Source organism: Ailuropoda melanoleuca, chromosome 4, assembly GCF_002007445.2.
Source record: "Ailuropoda melanoleuca isolate Jingjing chromosome 4, ASM200744v2, whole genome shotgun sequence".
Lineage (NCBI taxonomy): Eukaryota > Metazoa > Chordata > Mammalia > Carnivora > Ursidae > Ailuropoda > Ailuropoda melanoleuca.
This window is the reverse complement of record NC_048221.1, coordinates 118,987,321-119,005,911: the sequence shown is the minus strand read 5'-3', so window position 1 is coordinate 119,005,911 and position 18,591 is coordinate 118,987,321. Positions and strand designations below refer to the sequence as shown.

General features: G+C 36.6%; 1 protein-coding gene across 15 annotated transcripts in view; it reads left to right on the top strand.

The window, feature by feature from the left end:
- BIRC6 (baculoviral IAP repeat containing 6) overlaps positions 1 to 18,591 on the top strand; it is a 235,638-nt gene that overhangs the window by 25,747 nt on the left and 191,300 nt on the right. For all 15 annotated transcript variants that reach the window (XR_004625038.1, XM_034659673.1, XM_019803711.2 and 12 more), the window contains exons 2-6: positions 1,454 to 1,635; positions 3,855 to 3,992; positions 10,951 to 11,144; positions 14,045 to 14,156; positions 15,970 to 16,052. Coding sequence is in view for 14 of the 15 variants with exons in the window: in XM_034659673.1 (XP_034515564.1) it covers positions 1,454 to 1,635; positions 3,855 to 3,992; positions 10,951 to 11,144; positions 14,045 to 14,156; positions 15,970 to 16,052 (709 nt within the window). In the remaining variant the exon portion in view is untranslated. The remainder of the gene's footprint in view (positions 1 to 1,453; positions 1,636 to 3,854; positions 3,993 to 10,950; positions 11,145 to 14,044; positions 14,157 to 15,969; positions 16,053 to 18,591) is intronic.

Sequence of the window (18,591 nt, the reverse complement as noted above, 5' to 3'; positions counted from 1 at the left end):
TAACAATGTTTTATAGTTGACCTAGAAATTAAAAGCTAGGACTCTGATTTATTTCCATTTTCCCGTTTTTGTATTGTTGGGTAGTAGCTGAGCTAGTTACTGGGATGTTCTGTAGAGTTGTGGTGGGAGTTCAGGATGAGGTATACTGGCAGCAGGATTACTTGCCCACAGGGAATTATCTTTTCTAATGGATTAAAATTTCACAATTGATCATTCATTAAAGTCTTTTTACAGAGACTGTTTGTGGCAGAAACACTCAACATTAATCTCCTTATAAGTCTATAAATTCAAGTCTAGAAACTGATGTTATCTTAAAAAAATTTTTTTTTGGTATTCAAAGCCTCTTGCCTGTTACTGTTTTTAATAAGACTTCTGAAATTCCACTCTGACTTATTCTGAGAAATTTTATGGTTTGTGTATTCACTGTGTATGTGTATTATGGTTTGTGTATTCATTCTCCATTAAAATACTCTTCTGATACTGACTTGGCAGAAACTTCAGGAACATTGATCTTCAGTGATAGTTGACCGTGTTTTCTCTGTGGGGGTTGAACTAGAGGCTTTACTAGTTCTCTTAACCTAGGTTATAAACATTTTCCATAATTTTATCTCAGATATAAAAGCCCTCAATAACTTCTGTGGTAATTACCTAGAAACTGGCCGTACTGACTTTATGCTTACTGACTTCTGGGGGGGGAAAAAAAAGACAAATACTAAATATTTTAAAATTTTGTTCTGAATATTTTAATTATGATACAGTATAGAACAAAGAACTTCCCTGTACCCTTTACCCAGTTCTACCAGTTTTAATTTTAAATACTTTACCACATTTGCTTATCATTATTACTTTTGCTGTATTGAGAATAGGTTGCATATATCATGCCCCTTTACCCTTTACTATTTTTTAAGTTTTATGTATTTAAGTAATCTCTACACCTAACTTGGGGCTCAAACTCAAGACCCTGAGATCAAGAGTCCCATGATCTTCCAACTTAGCCAGGCAGGTGCCCCTGTTTATTTCTAAGAACAATAATATTTCTCTTTTTTAAAGATTTATTTTTTTTTGAGAGAGAGAGAGAATAGGGGAGGCGCAGAGGGAGAGAGAATCCTGAAGCAGACTTCCTGCTGAGCGTGAAGCCCGACAAGGGCTTGATCCCAGGACCCCAAGATCATGACCTGAGCTGAAACCAAGGGTTGGCCAGTCAACTGAGCCACCCAAGCTCAGTATATTCTCTTTTATAATAGCTCTGTAGTTGTCAAGTTCTGACAGTTTCACAATGATACTTTGATCTATAGTGCATATTACAAGTTTATCAGTTGTTCTAATAATGTCCTTTAGAGCAGTTTTTTCCACTGCAGGATTAAATACTGTATTTAGCTTCCATGTAAACATTTATTTTTAATGGACTATTGGTCTTTAAATCTTAAGTGTTGAATTTTTGTTCTTTTAACAGCTAAACCAGGTGGACAGGTGAAATGTCAGTATATATCTGCGGTGGATAAAGTTATATTTGTGGATGATTATGCAGTAGGGTGTAGAAAGGACCTTAATGGAATCTTGTTGTTAGACACTGCTCTGCAGACTCCAGTTTCAAAGCAGGATGATGTGGTTCAGCTTGAATTACCTGTTACAGAGGTAAGTTGAAATAAATAAGTGTACTTTTCTACTTAATATAATCTCAGACCAATGAGCTGTTAAATTAGGTTGTGTTTGAGGACATTATATATGTACCTTTGTGTTTTTTTTTTTATATGTACCCCTATAAAAACAGAATTGACTTACTGATCACATTTGTTTAATTCCTCTGTATCATTAATTGATACTTATCAAAGTGGTGTTTAAGTGTAAACTGTACCAGGTTAAACTGTAACAGAGACACCAAAATACAGTGGCTTTAAGCAATATACTTTTTTCAGTAACAGTACAGGTCTATGTGTAGGGGTAACTTTGCTTACCTCAACACTTAGCTTCCATCCATGACAGCTGTTCCAATTCTCATTTGTATTTCCCAGTCATAGTGAAAGGGAAAGCAAAAGTCCAGGGGAGCATACTGGTATGACCCCTCCCTCCCTTTGTTTCTCTTTTGTCTTCTTTCCCCCTCTCCTTCCCTTCCACTTTCCTTCTCTCCTTCATTCCTTCTTGTTCTCTTTCATAAACTCTCTCATACACACCCTTTTCATGTTCATCCCATTGGCCAGAATTTAGTCACATGGTCACATCAAGCTGAGAAGACTGGGAAAGAGGTAGTTCTTCTTTTTTAAATATTAGATGGAAGGGAGGAACGAGTATTAGTGGATAGCCAGTAATCTTTGCTGTGTATCCTGTCTTTTAACAGTCCCAGTTTAGAATTTTAGTAGTACGTATGTTTCTGTAGTGTTGCATATTCATTACTTAATTTGTGGGCCCACCCTAATTTAAATTCTTTAAGTGTGTGTTGATGTTCATATGGTGTGATTTGAAAGTACGTTTTTCAAAGTTACTGAATTTTAAATCATTTTACGTAAAATATCGAAGATTATAATGCTGTGTTCCCTAATAAAGTGAGATAACATTTTTGTCTTCATACCAAGTTGTTAATTATGCATTGTTTTGCATTTGGTGGTGTGATTAGTTGATGAAATCAGTATAGCATATTTCCCAATTTTAGGGCATGAAAATTGTCAATGTGTAAATATAAAGTGCAGTATAAATGTTTTTATTCTCTCTTTTGGAAGGCTATTAAAAAAAAGATACCAATATATATCCACTTAGATTTCACATTTAGTGTCATAACACAGTTGTCTGTTATATGTTATTGTTGAAAGTATGTTGCTGAAAGCTTGAGTTCTGAAAAGACAGTAGCCTTCTTTTTGTCATCAGAATATTTGGACCTGGGGTCATGTCTAAAATTCTTGGATAGAGAATTAATTAGTTTGAGTTGTATTAAACATTTTTTTCCTCCTAATTTGAGGAACTTATACTAGACGATAACTTAATAAGGCTGATATCCTAATAAAGGCTATACCCTTTATTTTATATATTCTGTGGAATATATATATATATTTTCTACGATGAAAGATGGTATCAAACTGTTCAGGTTTTAAAAAGAACTAGAGAATTACAATAAAATATTGGAATATTTATGATGAAATAGACCCTCAAATTAGTATTTTCTATACTGTACTGTCTGAAGTGTTAAGTATTTACCTGGCTTCTATCACCTCCTCTACCTTGTTGGGTGTTAACATCTGATGCTGATTTTCTATGTACCTAAATAATTACATAATATTGTTCGCATAATATTGTTTGTAGACCTTCCACCGCCCCAGATGTCCTTTACTACAGCACATTATTTTGTCACTGTCTTCACTAAAGTATGGGGTCCTAGGTTTGGTTGGATCAGTGTGGATATGTTCTTTTCCATATGTCAACCGTGTAGTTCTGTTAAGGTAGTTCTTTTTGAGTTTGTGGGTAACAATACAGAGGGTGTTTTTATATTACCTGTTGACTTAGTGAATGTTCCCTCTTACGGTTTTGTATAGTTTGAGTATTTAAAACTCATTGAAGGATTTCACATTTATCTCTTTAAAATTTTACCTTTCATTTTTGTTCATGGTGTCACCTTATCCAGTTTTTTCTGTCTTGCTTTGGTTTATAATAACTTCCCTGTATTGAAATTTTACTCTATGGTGGTACACTGAATACATTGCTTTATCTCATTAACTTTGTAATAGTCCTTCAAATCTATATATGATTAATTATATGTGATTTATAGTGCCTGTCAGAATCATTACAAATTAAAATATTTGAATAAGGATCTGAATGTAACATTTTTTGTTGTGTTTAATTTTCTGTGATCATCTTTTTTTATTTAGGCACAACAGCTCTTATCAGCATGTTTAGAAAAGGTAGATGTTTCTAGTACGGAGGGTTATGATTTGTTCATCACACAGCTCAAAGATGGTTTAAAAAATACATCCCATGAGACTGCAGCCAACCACAAAGTTGCTAAGGTAAGAAGTTTTTTTACAAAAAAATTACTTTGGATTGTAATAGAATACCTCCATACTTTCACTTTCTCTGTCTTTCCCCCACTTTCCACCTACCCTTCGAAATATTCCAGTTCTAGATTTTTCTCTCTTTTAGAGAACAAACTGTGTTTATAAGTCACCTAAAAGTTGAAACTATTTTTACTGAAGTCTAACTTCAGTTTGTGGGAACTATTTTGCTTTCTTTGTTCCTGAAGCTTCTGTGCTTGGTGGCTCTATGTTGGTGGAGAGGCTTATGGAAGAGACTTTCTTGTTAGCTGACGAGCTTCAGTGAGAAACGGAATATGTCTTTGGAAATGGGGCCATTTGGGCTTTCATTGAAATAAGACTATGTGAGATAGTGCTTTGAATTAAATCCTTACATATATTTTACTGATTTTTCTTTCTTTTCTAAATTAGAAGTGTAATACATATGAAATTTCTATACCAAAGGGTGTAAGGTAGAAGGTAAAAACCATTTTCCTAAAAATAATTTTTGTATTTATAAGTATCTTTTTTCTTAAGTACCATTGTAACTTACTAAAATGTGATGTACTGTGATCTGTTCTGGCTACTATTAACAGAATACCACTGACTGGGTAACTTATATACAATAGAAATTTACTGTTCACAATTTTGAAGACAGGGAAGTCCAAGATCAGGGTGCCAGGATGGCTGCCTTCTGGTGAAGTCCTTCCTAATTCATACTTGGTTCCTTCTCATTTGTCCTGATATGATGGAAAGGTCAGGGGATCTTTCTGGAGCCTCTTTTATAAAGGTATTTATTCCTTTCAGAGGGCTCTAGTCTCATGACTTATGTACCTCCCAAAAGCCCTCGCTACTAATACTGTCACCTTTGGGGGTTAGGATTTCAACAGATGAATTTGAGGGCATGGGACACACACATCCAGACTATAGCATACACCTTGCTTTTTTTCACATAAGAAAGTATCTTGAGTATCTTTCATATTAATCCTCAGATTAGCTGCAGCCTTCCTAATATTGAATTTTTTAAATAAAGATTTACCAAGAGATTATTAACTTTTATTCCATTGATGGAACATTTTATTTTGTAAAACAAACTATACTATGCATTCCAACAAAGAGAATTTATCATAAGGAATTGATTTTAACATGTGTTTGAGAAATGAAGAAGTGGAAAAGAAGCTGTGAGGAAGCACACAGATAGTAACCCGGGGAAGCAGCTGTCACCTAGGTCTGAAGGAACAAGAGCTTAGGGCTGTCAGCACCTACAGGCTTAAAAGAATAGGCTTTGTGGGTCTGGGATCCAGGCTTCTCAGGAGGAGCTGCTGCCCGGCTGGTACCTCAGGAGCTTGGGGATCAGAGCTTGAGGAGCTGAGACATGGATCTCGTAGAGGTGCTGCTTGGCTGGTGTTACTACCTCTGGGGAGCTCTATGAGACTGGTTCTGGGAATGCTAAGTAAACAAAACGCGGAAGCCTAGAAGAATCAACTGCTGCTACCAGGTCTTGTGCTGAATCAGTGTTGAGAGCAGTGACAAGTCATAGCCGGAGGGCAGTCTTCTCTGCCCTCATTATGCTTTCCCATTTCTATCCTATATTCCTTCTGCCAGAACCTGACAGCCAGGAAACTGGCTGGGAAAGAAGAAATGCAGTTTGCAGAGTTTCAGCCTTAAGATGATAGGGAGGAGAAATAAAGGGTCAGTTTGGAGCTGAGAGATAATAGTTTCATAATTGGCACTATGTACCCTTTGGCTAATCAGTATTTCCATACATACTTTCTGTACATATTTGAACTTTTAATATGACAAAAATACTATTTTTTTACTTTTTACAAATGAAAATTCCCTCTCCCCATCCCCAGAGATGAGAGAGACAAAGTTCCAGTAGATACTTTATCTATCCCTAGGTGATACTAACTATTAAAATTTAGTTATTTTTAGGTCTCAACTATTTAGGTAATAGAACTACGCTACCTAAAGACTAAATGAACTACATCCAAAATTCTTGCATAAAATAAGTCTGTGTGTCTGTCTGCATCTGTGTGTCTGAATCTGAATCTTCATCCATCCGTCATGTGTAATAAGGGAAGAAAATATTCATAGCTGCTCTATCCCTCAGTTCTTTTTTTTTTTAAAGATTTTATTTATTTATTTGACAGAGATAGAGACAGCCAGGGAGAGAGGGAACACAAGCAGGGGGAGTGGGAGAGGAAGAAGCAGGCTCATAGCAGAGGAGCCTGATGTGGGGCTCGATCCCATAACGCCGGGATCACGCCCTGAGCTGAAGGCAGATGCTTAACTGCTGTGCCACCCAGGCGCCCCTCTATCCCTCAGTTCTTTAATGGCCAAGAGGATATACTTGATAGTTATAACCTCCGTCTACTACCGTTTTCATATTTGTCCTCAGCACTTCAGCTGTCAGATGTCGTTGCATGGTGGAATGACCCACCCAAGTCTTCACTTTTGCAGGATCTAAATCCTCATTCATTTTTACTGTTGGACGTGGAAGGACTTAGAGGTACCCTAAAGAATCCTTTGGTTTCTTTTTTTTTTTTTTAATTTTATTTATTTGAGAGAGAGAGCATAAGCAGGGAGAGGGCGGAAGGAAAGGGAGAAGCAGACTCCCTGCTGAGTGGGGAGCCCAACATGGGGCTTTATCCCAGGACCCTGAGCTCGTGACCTGAGCCAAAGGCAGACGCTTAACCGACCGAGCCACCCAGGTGCTCCCTCTTGGTTTCTGATTAAGTTCTCTTTGCTCCTATTAGTTAGCATCAATCCAGTTTCCCCTTGTTTGTCAGTTTTAATCATACCAAGCAGCGGAATAACTGCCTTCTTTGCCTGATGATTCAGTGACAAGAGGAGCCCAATATTGCTGGGTAGCAGTCTCAACATGTAATCGAATGTAACCATTGTACTCCTGGTAGAACACTCCTCCCTTGGGATGTAGGAACGCTAGAGCTTAAAGCTTGAAAAAAGTCTTTGAATGGGGTATTAAGTGTAATAACGACCCTATTGGGAGAAATTGTTAGGTGTTTTTTGTTGTTGTTTGTTTTGAGTCTAAGCATATTCATCATCCTGTAAGGTAGAACCTCTCTTCCAATTAGTATTGAAAATGAGACTTCGGTAGGGCACTACACTTGTTTTGTTAGGCCAGCTCCTTCTGGATGATAACACGGTAAGACCAATCAGTTTCGTGGGCAAGAGCCCATTGCTGTGTTTTTCTTGTTTGTTTTGCTTAGTTTTGTTTTTTGCTTTGAAGTGCTTTCTTGGTCAGAAGCAAAATTGTGTGGAATATTCCATGATAGTGCATAAGCCATTCTTTTAGTCCACAGGCAGTCGTTTAATAGTATGGCAGAAGCATTGTAGGTGGAACAAGTAAACGTGTATCTAGAACACATGTTTATTATAGTGAATACAAGTTGATGCCCAATCCATGGCTGAAGGAATCCCATATAATCAACTTGTAATCAGATAGCTGGCTGTTCCCCCTGGAAAATGGTATCATATTGGTGGCTCAGCTTTGGTATCTGCTGTTGGTAGATTAGGCAGTCGGTAACAGCTGTAGCCTCGTCAGTCTTATTGAGGGGATGTTTGTGTTGTTGGACCTGTACATATCGCCATCTTTTTTGCAATGGCACTTTGCATACAGGTCCATTGAGCAAAGCATTGGGAGTGGCTATGGAGAGGGGGGTAAGTGACATTCATACAATGTGTATAATTTGTCCATTTCCTTGGAAGTAGATGTCTTTTGATGAGCATTTGTGTACCTCATAAATATTTTCCCATTGTGTTTATTTTGAGAGGTCTGTCCTTAGACTTTTACCCTTGACTGCGGTCCTGATCTTTCCAAATGCCTGACCATCCAGCCAAAACATTAGCTACTGTCTGTTTATCAGTGAGGATCTTCACTTACGGGCAGTTCTCAAACCAGACAGAGCACAGCCTCATATACTGGTTGAAGTTCTGCCCACTGAGATTTACCTTCACCACTGTCTTGATTGGGGTTGTAATGTTGCAGCCATCACTTTAGGGTGCTACCAGCTAAATGTGCAGAGCCGTCTGTACATCAGAGCCAAGGGTTTCTTCCACAACTACCTCTTAAGGAGTTTTCTGTGAAGCTATCAGTGTAGAATGAGAAGGAGACATTATAATGAGAGTAGGTATTGTTACTCTCTTACTCATCTTGTCCAAAACTGGCCTTTTGGAATTTTTCAGGACTGATCTCTTGTAAACCACTCAATGAAAAGAGACTTGTCATTTGTTCCCAGTATTAAAGTTTGGTGTGTCATATAACATCTGGTTTAGAATGGACAGCTCTGATCACATAGGCATTTTTTTTTTAAGATTTATTTATTTTAGAGAGAGTGAGTGTAGGGGGAGGGGCAGAAGGAGAGGGAGAGAACGCATCTCTAGCATCCTCCCCGCTGAGCGGTCTGTAGAGCTGGAGCTCATGACCCTGAGATCATGACCCGAGCTGAAATCAAGAGTCAGACACTTAACCGACTGAGCTACCCAGGTGCCTCTGATTGCACAGACATTTATTTCATGGATTGATACTAATTTCTGTCAGGGACTGAAGCCAGAAACTGTTTCTCAAAAGAACAGTTACTTACAGGGGAGGGTGTGGCTTTAGTCTAGCATTGTGCTAGTGATTGTCCCAGTTCAGCTCGCCGGATGGGCCATTCAGCATCTTTACTTGCCGTACACACTTCTAGTGTCCTTGAATATGCTCAGTGGTAAAAGTGGCAGAACATCTTGTCGTTCAGCCAGGACCTGCGCAGAGCTTCTTGAACTGTGCCTATTCTCTGATAATTGAGTTAGAGTAACATACTCAAATATGCCAGAAAGTGGGTCCAGAATTCAGTTAGGCCCACCAAGCATTGTTCCTCTTTTTCCACTATTTGCTTTTATAAGTTGTAGCAACTTGTCTTTTACGTTGGAGGAAATATCCTGACATGCTCAGACCACTGGACTTGCAGGAATTTCACAAAGGTTGTAGGACTCTGAGTTTTTCTGGGCATTATTGATCTTCTCTGGCTTGCATGTGTCTTACTAAGGCATGTAAGTTCTTTGCTACTCCCTCCTCACCTGGACCAGTCAGCATGATGTTAGAGTGCGTTACAGTATCGTGTAGTAGACCAGTGTGGTGATCTGCAGGATATTAAGTTGATCAAGATTTCTGCAGACTAGATATGGTAAAGAACATGAGCAATAGTCCCAGGGTAGGAATGAAGATTGATTGTTACTGCCAGATAAAAGGAGTCTACTTCTGGATGGTTCTTAAAAATTAGTATAGAGAAAAAAGTATTTTACAAAACTGTAACTGCCTGTCAGGTATCAAGGGATTTGTTGATTTGCTTTACTAAAGATAACTCATCTGGAATAGCAGCTGCAGTTGAAGTCACCTGGTAGTTTATAATCCACAGTTTTTCTTTCAGATCCATTTACATTTTGCGTAGGCCAAACAGGACAGTTAAACGAAGGTGAGGTAGTTTGAATTCCTCTGTATCTTTCAGGTCTCTTTTGGTGGCGTGAATCTCAGAAATTTCCTCAGGAATGTGGTATTGCTCTGGGGTAGGTTTATAGAGAATGGAAGTTCTAGGGGCTTCCACTTGGCCTTTCTTCCTTTAGTAGTTCTCAGAGAGGACTATAGAAACTGTGGAGATTTTTCTGGTTGCCGGTTTTATATCTCTTCCAATTATGCTTTTGGAAACTGGACAATTAACTGCAAGATAGGTACAGGGATCCACAGAGCTCACGGAGATAACATTGGGCTAGAACTCCGTTAACCATTTGACCATCGTAAGTCCCTACTTTCACTAGTGGACCACAGTTCAATGCTACTTCTTGGTAAAGCCTGAAAGATCACACTATTTTCTATTTCCCAGCGGACAGTGACTGTGGTGCATGTCTACAGGTACCTTTGGGGAACGTTTGGAGTATGATTTACAGTGTGTGGTAGGGCGTTATTGTAGTGCCCTTTCTCAAGGGGATTCAGCCAAGAGGCTCTTATGAATGGGTTAGTTCTAGGAACAAAATGGGAGGCTTTCATTTTCTTTGTCTTTATCTCTTTCTCTCTCTTTCTCTTTAGCAATTCAAATCATGTTTCTGTCCAAAAGTTTTTCTAGTTAGATGGATAAATTATAATTTAGTAGGCTGCCTAGAATATACTAGACAGAGTGGAAATCATAGGTGAGCAGGGACAGGATATAGAAATGAAATTATTTTATAGACTTCTTTCTCCAGAAGAATAATACTTAGCATCTTTGCTTTCTAACTTTTAAAATAATTTTAATGTTAAATAATTATAGTTAATATTTGTTGAATGCTTACTGTATTAAACATTGTACCAATTCTCCCTTGAATTTTCTTAAGAACATTATGTGAGTAGGTACTATGTGGGTAGTTTTTCCTCATATTACAGAAGTGGGAGACTGAAGTTAATTTGACGAGGGTCACATAGTTGATGGTGAAGATGGTTTTGGAATCTAAGTCTGTGTGACTACAAGATCTGTGCTTTTTAGTTACTCTGTGTATAGTGACAACAATAAATACATAAGAGTCTGCTAAACTGAAGTAAATCCTCATATGCCTATGCATATGTACAGTCTCACTACACTGTACAAGTACATTCTTAACGAACAGAGAGATTTGAGTGCCTAGTTTGTGCTTAACATTGCAGATGTGCTGGAGGAATATTAAAAGTAATGGGTGATTTTTGTTAACCTAAATTGATGCATATGTAAGAAGATGTGCTACATTCAGGTTCTGAACTGTCTGATTGAGGTTTCATTTTTTTACATAATTGTAAGTTCCTGCTTTAAATGATGAATTAATGGAGTAAATGAACTTGAGACTGATGAATAGTTCTTTTTTTTTTTTTTTTATAATGTATAAGGTACAGTTTTGGTTTAAACTGTTGAGTACATTTTCCTTTGCTCACACTCCCAATTTATTTCAGTGGGCCACAGTTACATTTCATCTTCCTCATCATGTGCTGAAGTCCATTGCCAGTGCCATTGTGAATGAACTCAAGAAAATAAATCAAAATGTTGCTGCCTTACCTGTGGCATCCTCAGTGATGGACAGATTGTCTTACCTCTTACCTAGTGCTCGTCCAGAACTTGGAGTGGGGCCAGGCCGTTCTGTGGACAGGTATAACCTTGCTTATAAAGAGATGTTACAGTGAAATTGAATTGATTAGGTTTTTGAATTAACTAAGAATAACAAAAATTTAATTATGACTCAAAATGTATTTCAGAGTATTTTGGAAAAACATTCAGATTCTCATAACAAAATACTGAAGTGAATTAGTACTTGAATTGCTGTTAAACATTTTTTCTTGGTGCTTGGAAGGTATTTAAAGGGGTCATAAAACTATTTTGAAAATTCCAGCTCCATACTTAGTAAATATTTGAGTTGCCTTAAAAATATAATTATTCAGTAGATAATAATTATTATGCCTTGATAAAAGCACTGAAAAGCAGTTTTCATAAATTGAAAAGCTGTGCCAGAACCTGTGTATAAGAGCCATATATTATTTCCTACTTAAAAAATCAATTAGGGCAATTTAGAATTAAGATTTTTATGCTGCCTGCCCTGGATTTAAACAGTGTATTACAGAAATCATACCTCAACCATTATTTTCTTCAATAGAGATTCATTGAGGTCCTGCTTTGTATAAAACTAATTAAAAAGCCAGTAATATGTTCATTTAAAAACTTAAATGATTTGTTTGAAATATATTAGATTTTTTTTTTTTAAGATTTTTATTCATTTGAGAGAGAGAGAGAGAGAGAGAGAGAGCGCGCGAGCATGGGGGGGGCAGTGGGGAGAGGCAGAGGGAGAGGGAGAAGACAGACTCCCTGCTGAGCTCCATCCCAGGATCTGGAGATCAGGACCTGAGCCGAAGGCAGATAACCTTTTTTTTTTTTTTAAAGATTTTATTTATTTATTTGACAGAGAGAGACAGCCAGCGAGAGAGGGAACACAGCAGGGGGAGGGGGAGAGGAAGAAGCAGACTCCTAGTGGAGGAGCCTGATGTGGGGCTGGATCCCAGAACGCTGGGATCACGCCCTGACCCGAAGGCAGAGGCTTAACGACTGTGCCGCCCAGGTGCCCCTGAAGGCAGATACTTAACCATCTGAGCCGCCCAGGTGTCCCATAACTTTAGATTCTTACCAAAAGTGTTAAGTTTGGAAATGCTATAAGGAAATAATTAAACTCAGCAGTTTTGATAAATTCACATTTGCCTTTCCATATAGCATTTCACATTTTCACTGGATGTGAATTATAATTTCTTATGCTTTTTTTCTAAAGTACATTTATAAATAGTACATGCTGATGTTAGCACAGCCCCTCCTGAATATATTAACTTCTATTAAGTGTGGCTCTTACATTAGTTTGCCATACCTATTAGCTTAGCTCTTGGTAAGCTGAGACTTTTGCTTGATCAGTTGCCTATTTTTTGTTTTGGAGTGATTCTGTTATTATGTAAATAACTTCTCTTGGTCATGTTAACATTTGGGAAGGGTTTTTATATTCTGTATAATACTGCATTTTGTGTTTTTTGGGTAAAATGTAGAGACTATCATTTTTAATCTGGGGTGTGGTTATCATTAAAATATTCCTTAGAATATGTCTGGAGAGGGGGAAAAATGTACCTGGAATAAGTATTTCTTTTTCTAGAGTTATACCTATCTTGAGATTATAAAACAGCCCTTCAGAGCTATATTTTTTGCAAATAGTAGTTGGGTTTCTAAAGAAATCTGTGCAAGCTGTGGTAAATGGCTTATTTTAGGAAATGCATTCACTGGATAGAATATTGTGTTTCTGGAGGTGTTTAAATGTCTTAGAATACTAATTTGGATGTAGTCTGTGGTATTTGTTTCATTGAGAATGAATCCAGGAACTTATGAAGATGTTCATGAACTTGGGTCTGTTGGAGGTTTGTTAGGTTTTGTTAGGTGCTCTTGCTCTTTTGTTTGGTAATATAAGCAAGCGGGTGGTTTTCTGTCTGACACAGATCCTGAAGAAATCTATAGCCTGTAAATGATAAGGCTTTTCTGACCCAACAACTTTTGTTTTTTTTTAAGCCAGAACACAACTATGAGTTAAACCTAAGCTCACTAGCAATTTTATAGGAAATTATGTGCTAATTTAGGGAAAAATTTAGAGGAAAGTGTTTTTCTGGTCTCGCTGTGATGACCTTTACCACTTTCTTTTTTTCCCCCTCCCTTCCTGTTATCATTTACACTTTTGTTTTAGGAAGAATAACCTTTGCTTACCAGTCCTTTCTTTCTCGAAGCCATTTGGACTTTGTCTAAATTTAGTATCATTCTTTAAAATAATACTCTAGGTTGGCTGCCTGGCTAGCTTGGTTGGTAGAACATGCGACTCTTGATCTTGGTATCGTGAATTCAAGCCCCACGTTGGGCGTAGAGCTTACTTAAAAAAGTAAATTAAAAAGATTTTTTTTTTTTAAAGCGACTCATTTAAAAAATGCTCTAGGTTATAGGTTTACTCTCAGTCAGCTAATATATTTTTATATGAAAACACATATGAAGATCTTTTTTGATAGTTCCCTGGAGAGTATACCTTTCCTAGAAAAGGATTTCTCTGGAGAAAGAACAGAAAGAAAATTGCTTTCTACTTAAAAAAAAATTTAAATTGGAAAATACTTTCTCAACATGGTTGAGATAAAACTTATCACTGTTCCTTTGGTTGTGGTTTTATCCATGTATGCAAATTTGGCACATGATGAAAGCATATGACTCTGTCTTTATGTCTCTAGATTTTCTGTTCTCTGCTTGGTAGTAATGCAACATTTGTTAATTATCAGTTGTAGCTATCAATCAGGTTTCTTTTTCTCTATGGTGTTTCAGGGAAATTCCTGAAGGTGATCAGTTTTAGTTTAAAATACACATTTGATATTGGTCATTAGACCATTCCCAGTTTTTGTTGATAATCCAGTAAAATTTTTGTTCAGTGTTAAGTAGGAGTGTCACTATAATTTGATGCCTAACTTCAGTTACATAAGGTATGTTTACTTGCAGATCGCTGATGTATAGTGAAGCTAACAGACGGGAGACATTTACCTCATGGCCTCATGTAGGCTATCGATGGGCACAGCCAGATCCCATGGCTCAAGCTGGATTTTATCATCAGGTAAAAAAGACTCAAAAAACATTTTTTTTTCAGTATGCTTTTATAGTCTTCAGTAAAATCATCAACATTTAATAGTTTCTCAGAAATTGATTTATGCAGCCTTGCTCTGTGCCTGTATGTATGCATTTGCGTGAGTTTTGTTTTATTCTTGGACCTTTGAATACTGACTGGCTATTTCCTATATCATGTATTGTGTACAAAAAGGAAAAAAAATATTTGTTACAAGTAGCTAACAACTGAGTTAATGCTTCATAACTATTTTCTTTCAGAAGCCAGGCAGTATTCTTCAGATTTGCTTTTTGAAAAGTGTTCTCTTTGGATGTGTGTTTATTTTCACTTTGTGATTTCTACATTCATAACAGAGTAGTAGATACTGAGGGTAATGCAACAAAAAGTAACACATTGCAGTTACTCCTGAAACTCTAATTTTGGTTGGGATATAAATTACCCACATACTTCTGTATAACTGTAGAAGCAGCATTGCGGGTGGTACAGTGCGCCTGAATATATATACTTTGAAGAACTGATTAAGAAATTGCACAGAAAGAGGAGTGAGTAGTCAAGGAAAATAGATTTATGTAGAAAAAAGGAGAATGTACAGTATAGGGATTTATGTGACTAAAAGACGAGCAGGACATTATAGAGAGGTTCACTGACCTAAAGTAGAGGAAAATTAAGAAAAATGACTTCAGATGGGCATAATATACTAAATACAGAAGGCTTAAACTGGGTAGTGGAGAATGGCTTACCACTGCTAAAGAATCTAAGCAAATTAATACTTACTTGTCAGTTTACATAAAGGATGCTCACTTAATTTTAGAATTCAACTAAACTTTGAAATACATTGAAGTAACTATTGTAGAGAATCTCAAGAGTGATTATTCCTTAGTTATCTTGAAGTGTTCGGAGTATCTTAACTAAAATTAAATCAGATATTCATACATATTGGACTATTTTATTCACAGTCTGTCAGATTTCCAGTTAAAGATAGATTAGTTTGGAGGCTGGCTAATACTAGAGTTACTGAAATTATTTTCCTAACTTAAAGTTTGAATATGGACCATTTTTCCTGATAATTTATCTTCATTGCTATTTGGTATCATTTCCTAAAACAATCTCTGTAACGTGATGCCTTGGTATTTTTTCTGTTGAATTATTGTTTATTGTATTCCATCTTTGCGAAGAGATCAAGTTATAGATTTTCTAGAATCTTCTGCCTGTGATAGCGACTGATTATTCTTAATTTTAAAGAATATAAATAAATTTACATCTATATGCATAGTAGGTGTTAAGTAGAGTAAGTCCTCAAAAATAGTAATGTTTGTTTTCAGAGCTATATTTTAGTTTAGATTTTGATGTATAATTTTATATATGTGACATTTTGTCCTGTGTGTCTTAAAGGATATTACATGAATTAGGTTCACTAGTTTGCTTTTCCTTTTTACTTGGCCTTTCTTAGGTGGCAGAATGAAATTCAGTTTTTAATAATAAAATGTGTTAGACTCTATTTCCTTATATATTTTACTGTATTTCAAATACTTCAGTAATGCATTTAGATGGTGCTAGATTAGAGACTAAGTATGTGTGTGCCTCCATGTTTGCTTTAGTGCTCATTTTTTGATGAAACACAACTTTTCAAATAAAGCAGCAAATTTTTAAACATTTAGGCATTCACTGTATCTCTGGAATCAGTGTATAGGCTAATTGTCTTTTCCTCAGTCTGCTTTTTACCTAAGATGAACATTTTTAGAAGAGTTTTTATTAAAAGGTTATTTTAATATTAACCTTTTCTGTCTTCTTTGTAAATTTGTAGCCTGCTTCATCTGGAGACGACAGAGCCATGTGTTTTACTTGTAGTGTATGTCTCGTTTGTTGGGAACCTACTGATGAACCTTGGTGAGTTGTGATTTTTCTGGATGTAATAGGCTAAGTTAATCATATAAGTAGGCTTCTAAGTTTTCCATTTTTCATCTAGATATAATGAAATTCTTGCCTTTTTCCATCTGTATTTTTGCCTTTGTCCTAAGAGAATGAGAGAGCACTGTCTATGCTGTCATATCACTTGGCATAGAGTAACTAAGGTCTTTGACTTCCTAAAATCTGTGGGAGAAGTGCCAAAAAGTAGAATTAGGCCTGAACCGGAAGGCTATGATAAGTATGTTGATACAGTATTATTAACTTCAGCAGTTCAGTCTTGGTCAGTTGAGGACAGCCTGTCAGTAGGGAGTCCACAGAGCAGGGCTTTACGATTTATGTTTTTAACTTTAAAGTAATTTTAGGGAGTCTGTGGTAATTTTGAATTCCAGTGAATGAAAGTTTAGAACTTGGTTAAACATTAGAGATTATGTATTGAAACCTAATTTTTATAAATAACTGAGGCCCTAGTAATAGTAATAGTAATAAGAGCAAATACTTATATAATGCTACTTACCAGGTACCATCCTAAGCACTTTATGTATGTTTAACTCGTTTAATTCTCATATTAGCCCTATGAAATAAGTACGGCTATCTTGATTTTAGAGGAGGGAATGGAGAATATTCCCAGTTTAATCCTTAACCGTCACTCAGCGCAATAGGAATTATTATCCCATTGTAAATAAAGAAAATAAAATTTGCCAAAGAGCATATGGCTGATTAGTGATGGAGCCAGGATTTGGTTTGTAGTAAAATTAGTTTGAGGTCTCTGAATGTTAATCAGCTGATGTGAATGGGGTAAACTAGCTAAAGCCGATTGGAGTGAACATATGGATTCCCGTTTACAGTGGGGTTTACTGTATGAAAATTGAAGTCGCGTCTATCTGTCTGTGGACTGAGTTGAACATGTGCAATTTCCAGCTTGGGTTAAGGTTCTGTTTGGAACTCAGTCTTTTCCCCTAGAAACTATTTATATAGAAACCATTTTAACATGTATTTTTTAGTTTCTTAGGCTGATCCTGTTATTTAACCCATCCCTAAAAAATTATACCGTGATATTATAGAATGTAACTTTATTCATAAATATTTTTGGGGTTGGAAATTTCAAATATGCACCTTGGGCTGTCAAAACCTATCTTTTCTCGACATGGTCAGGGAATCAAGGATTCTATCTCTTCTTGCCCCAGGATTCAGGATTCCTCAAATTTAAGCAATTGGTAGCATCTCTGAGGGCTTGAGGGCAGTGTTCTAAATGAATAGGAGAGAACAGGATTGAAGGGAGGTGGGGAGCTGAGCCTAGGTAGCTTCTGAATCTGTAAGGGGGAAAAGAAGGAAAACTTGCAAGTGGACAATGGGACTCTCATATATTGATGGCGGGAGTTGATAGAGCTACTTTGGAGGGAGATTGAAGTTTTTAAAAAATAAAATGAGCACACCCTATCATCTGGCAATTCCACTTCTACTTATTTACCTGAGAGAATTAATTCCTCTTCTATGCAAAGAGGCATAAAGTGGATGGTAACTGCTATGAAAAGCTGGAATCATCTTAAATGTTTGTCAGGATGGAATAGCCAAATAAAATGTGGTATGGTCATATAATCTATTATCCAACAGTTAAAAGGAATCAATAGTTTGCTCTCTATTCACCATCAGTAATTTTTAGTTATTGTATCAAGAAGTTTGTTGTAGGATGATTCATACAGTAGTACTTTTATTTAAAATGAAAAAATATATTTTCTTATATGTATACATGAAAACTTACAAAAATATTTTAGAAGTATACTGATTAAATTCATAAAAGCGGTTATTTGGAGGTGGGAAAAGAGATTACTGGGATTGGATATTGTAATTGAGTGGTATTTAGCTTTATTTTATATATTTATGTGTCACTTGTGTAAATAACATTTTAATTAAAAAGTTAAAACTCAGGGAAGAAAGAAGGATGGAAAGAGGAAAATACCCTACGATTTAGTTGGGAGGGAATCCAGTCAAAATATGTGCTTGGGGATGTCATTTAAAAGCAATTATGTAAGACATCTGACTATTGCAAATTGTCCAGGGTTTATATATGAATATAGGTAAGTTGTAGGTGCCTTGAAAAAAGATATATGTACACCCTGAGGAATGGCATATTTTATAAGTGTAGTTTTCCTTTCTTTGCCTTGGAAATTAAAAAAAAAAAGTTCCTTTTTTTGGTAGCAGCATCCTGACATTTCAGGTAATGCCTTGTATTTACAGCTAGTGAGAGTAAAAAAAAGAATAACCAGAAAGAAAGAAAGTAGTCACAAAGTTGGAGACATACTTTGTGTTAAAGTTGATCCTGCTTTCAATATTTGAGAATTTTTTTTTTCTTAAAGATTTTATTTATTTATTTGACAGAGATAGAGACAGCCAGCGAGAGAGGGAACACAAGCAGGGGAGTGGGAGAGGAAGAAGCAGGCTCATAGCTGCAGAGCCTGATGTGGGGCTCGATCCCATAATGCTGGGATCACGCCCTGAGCCGAAGGCAGACGCTTAACCG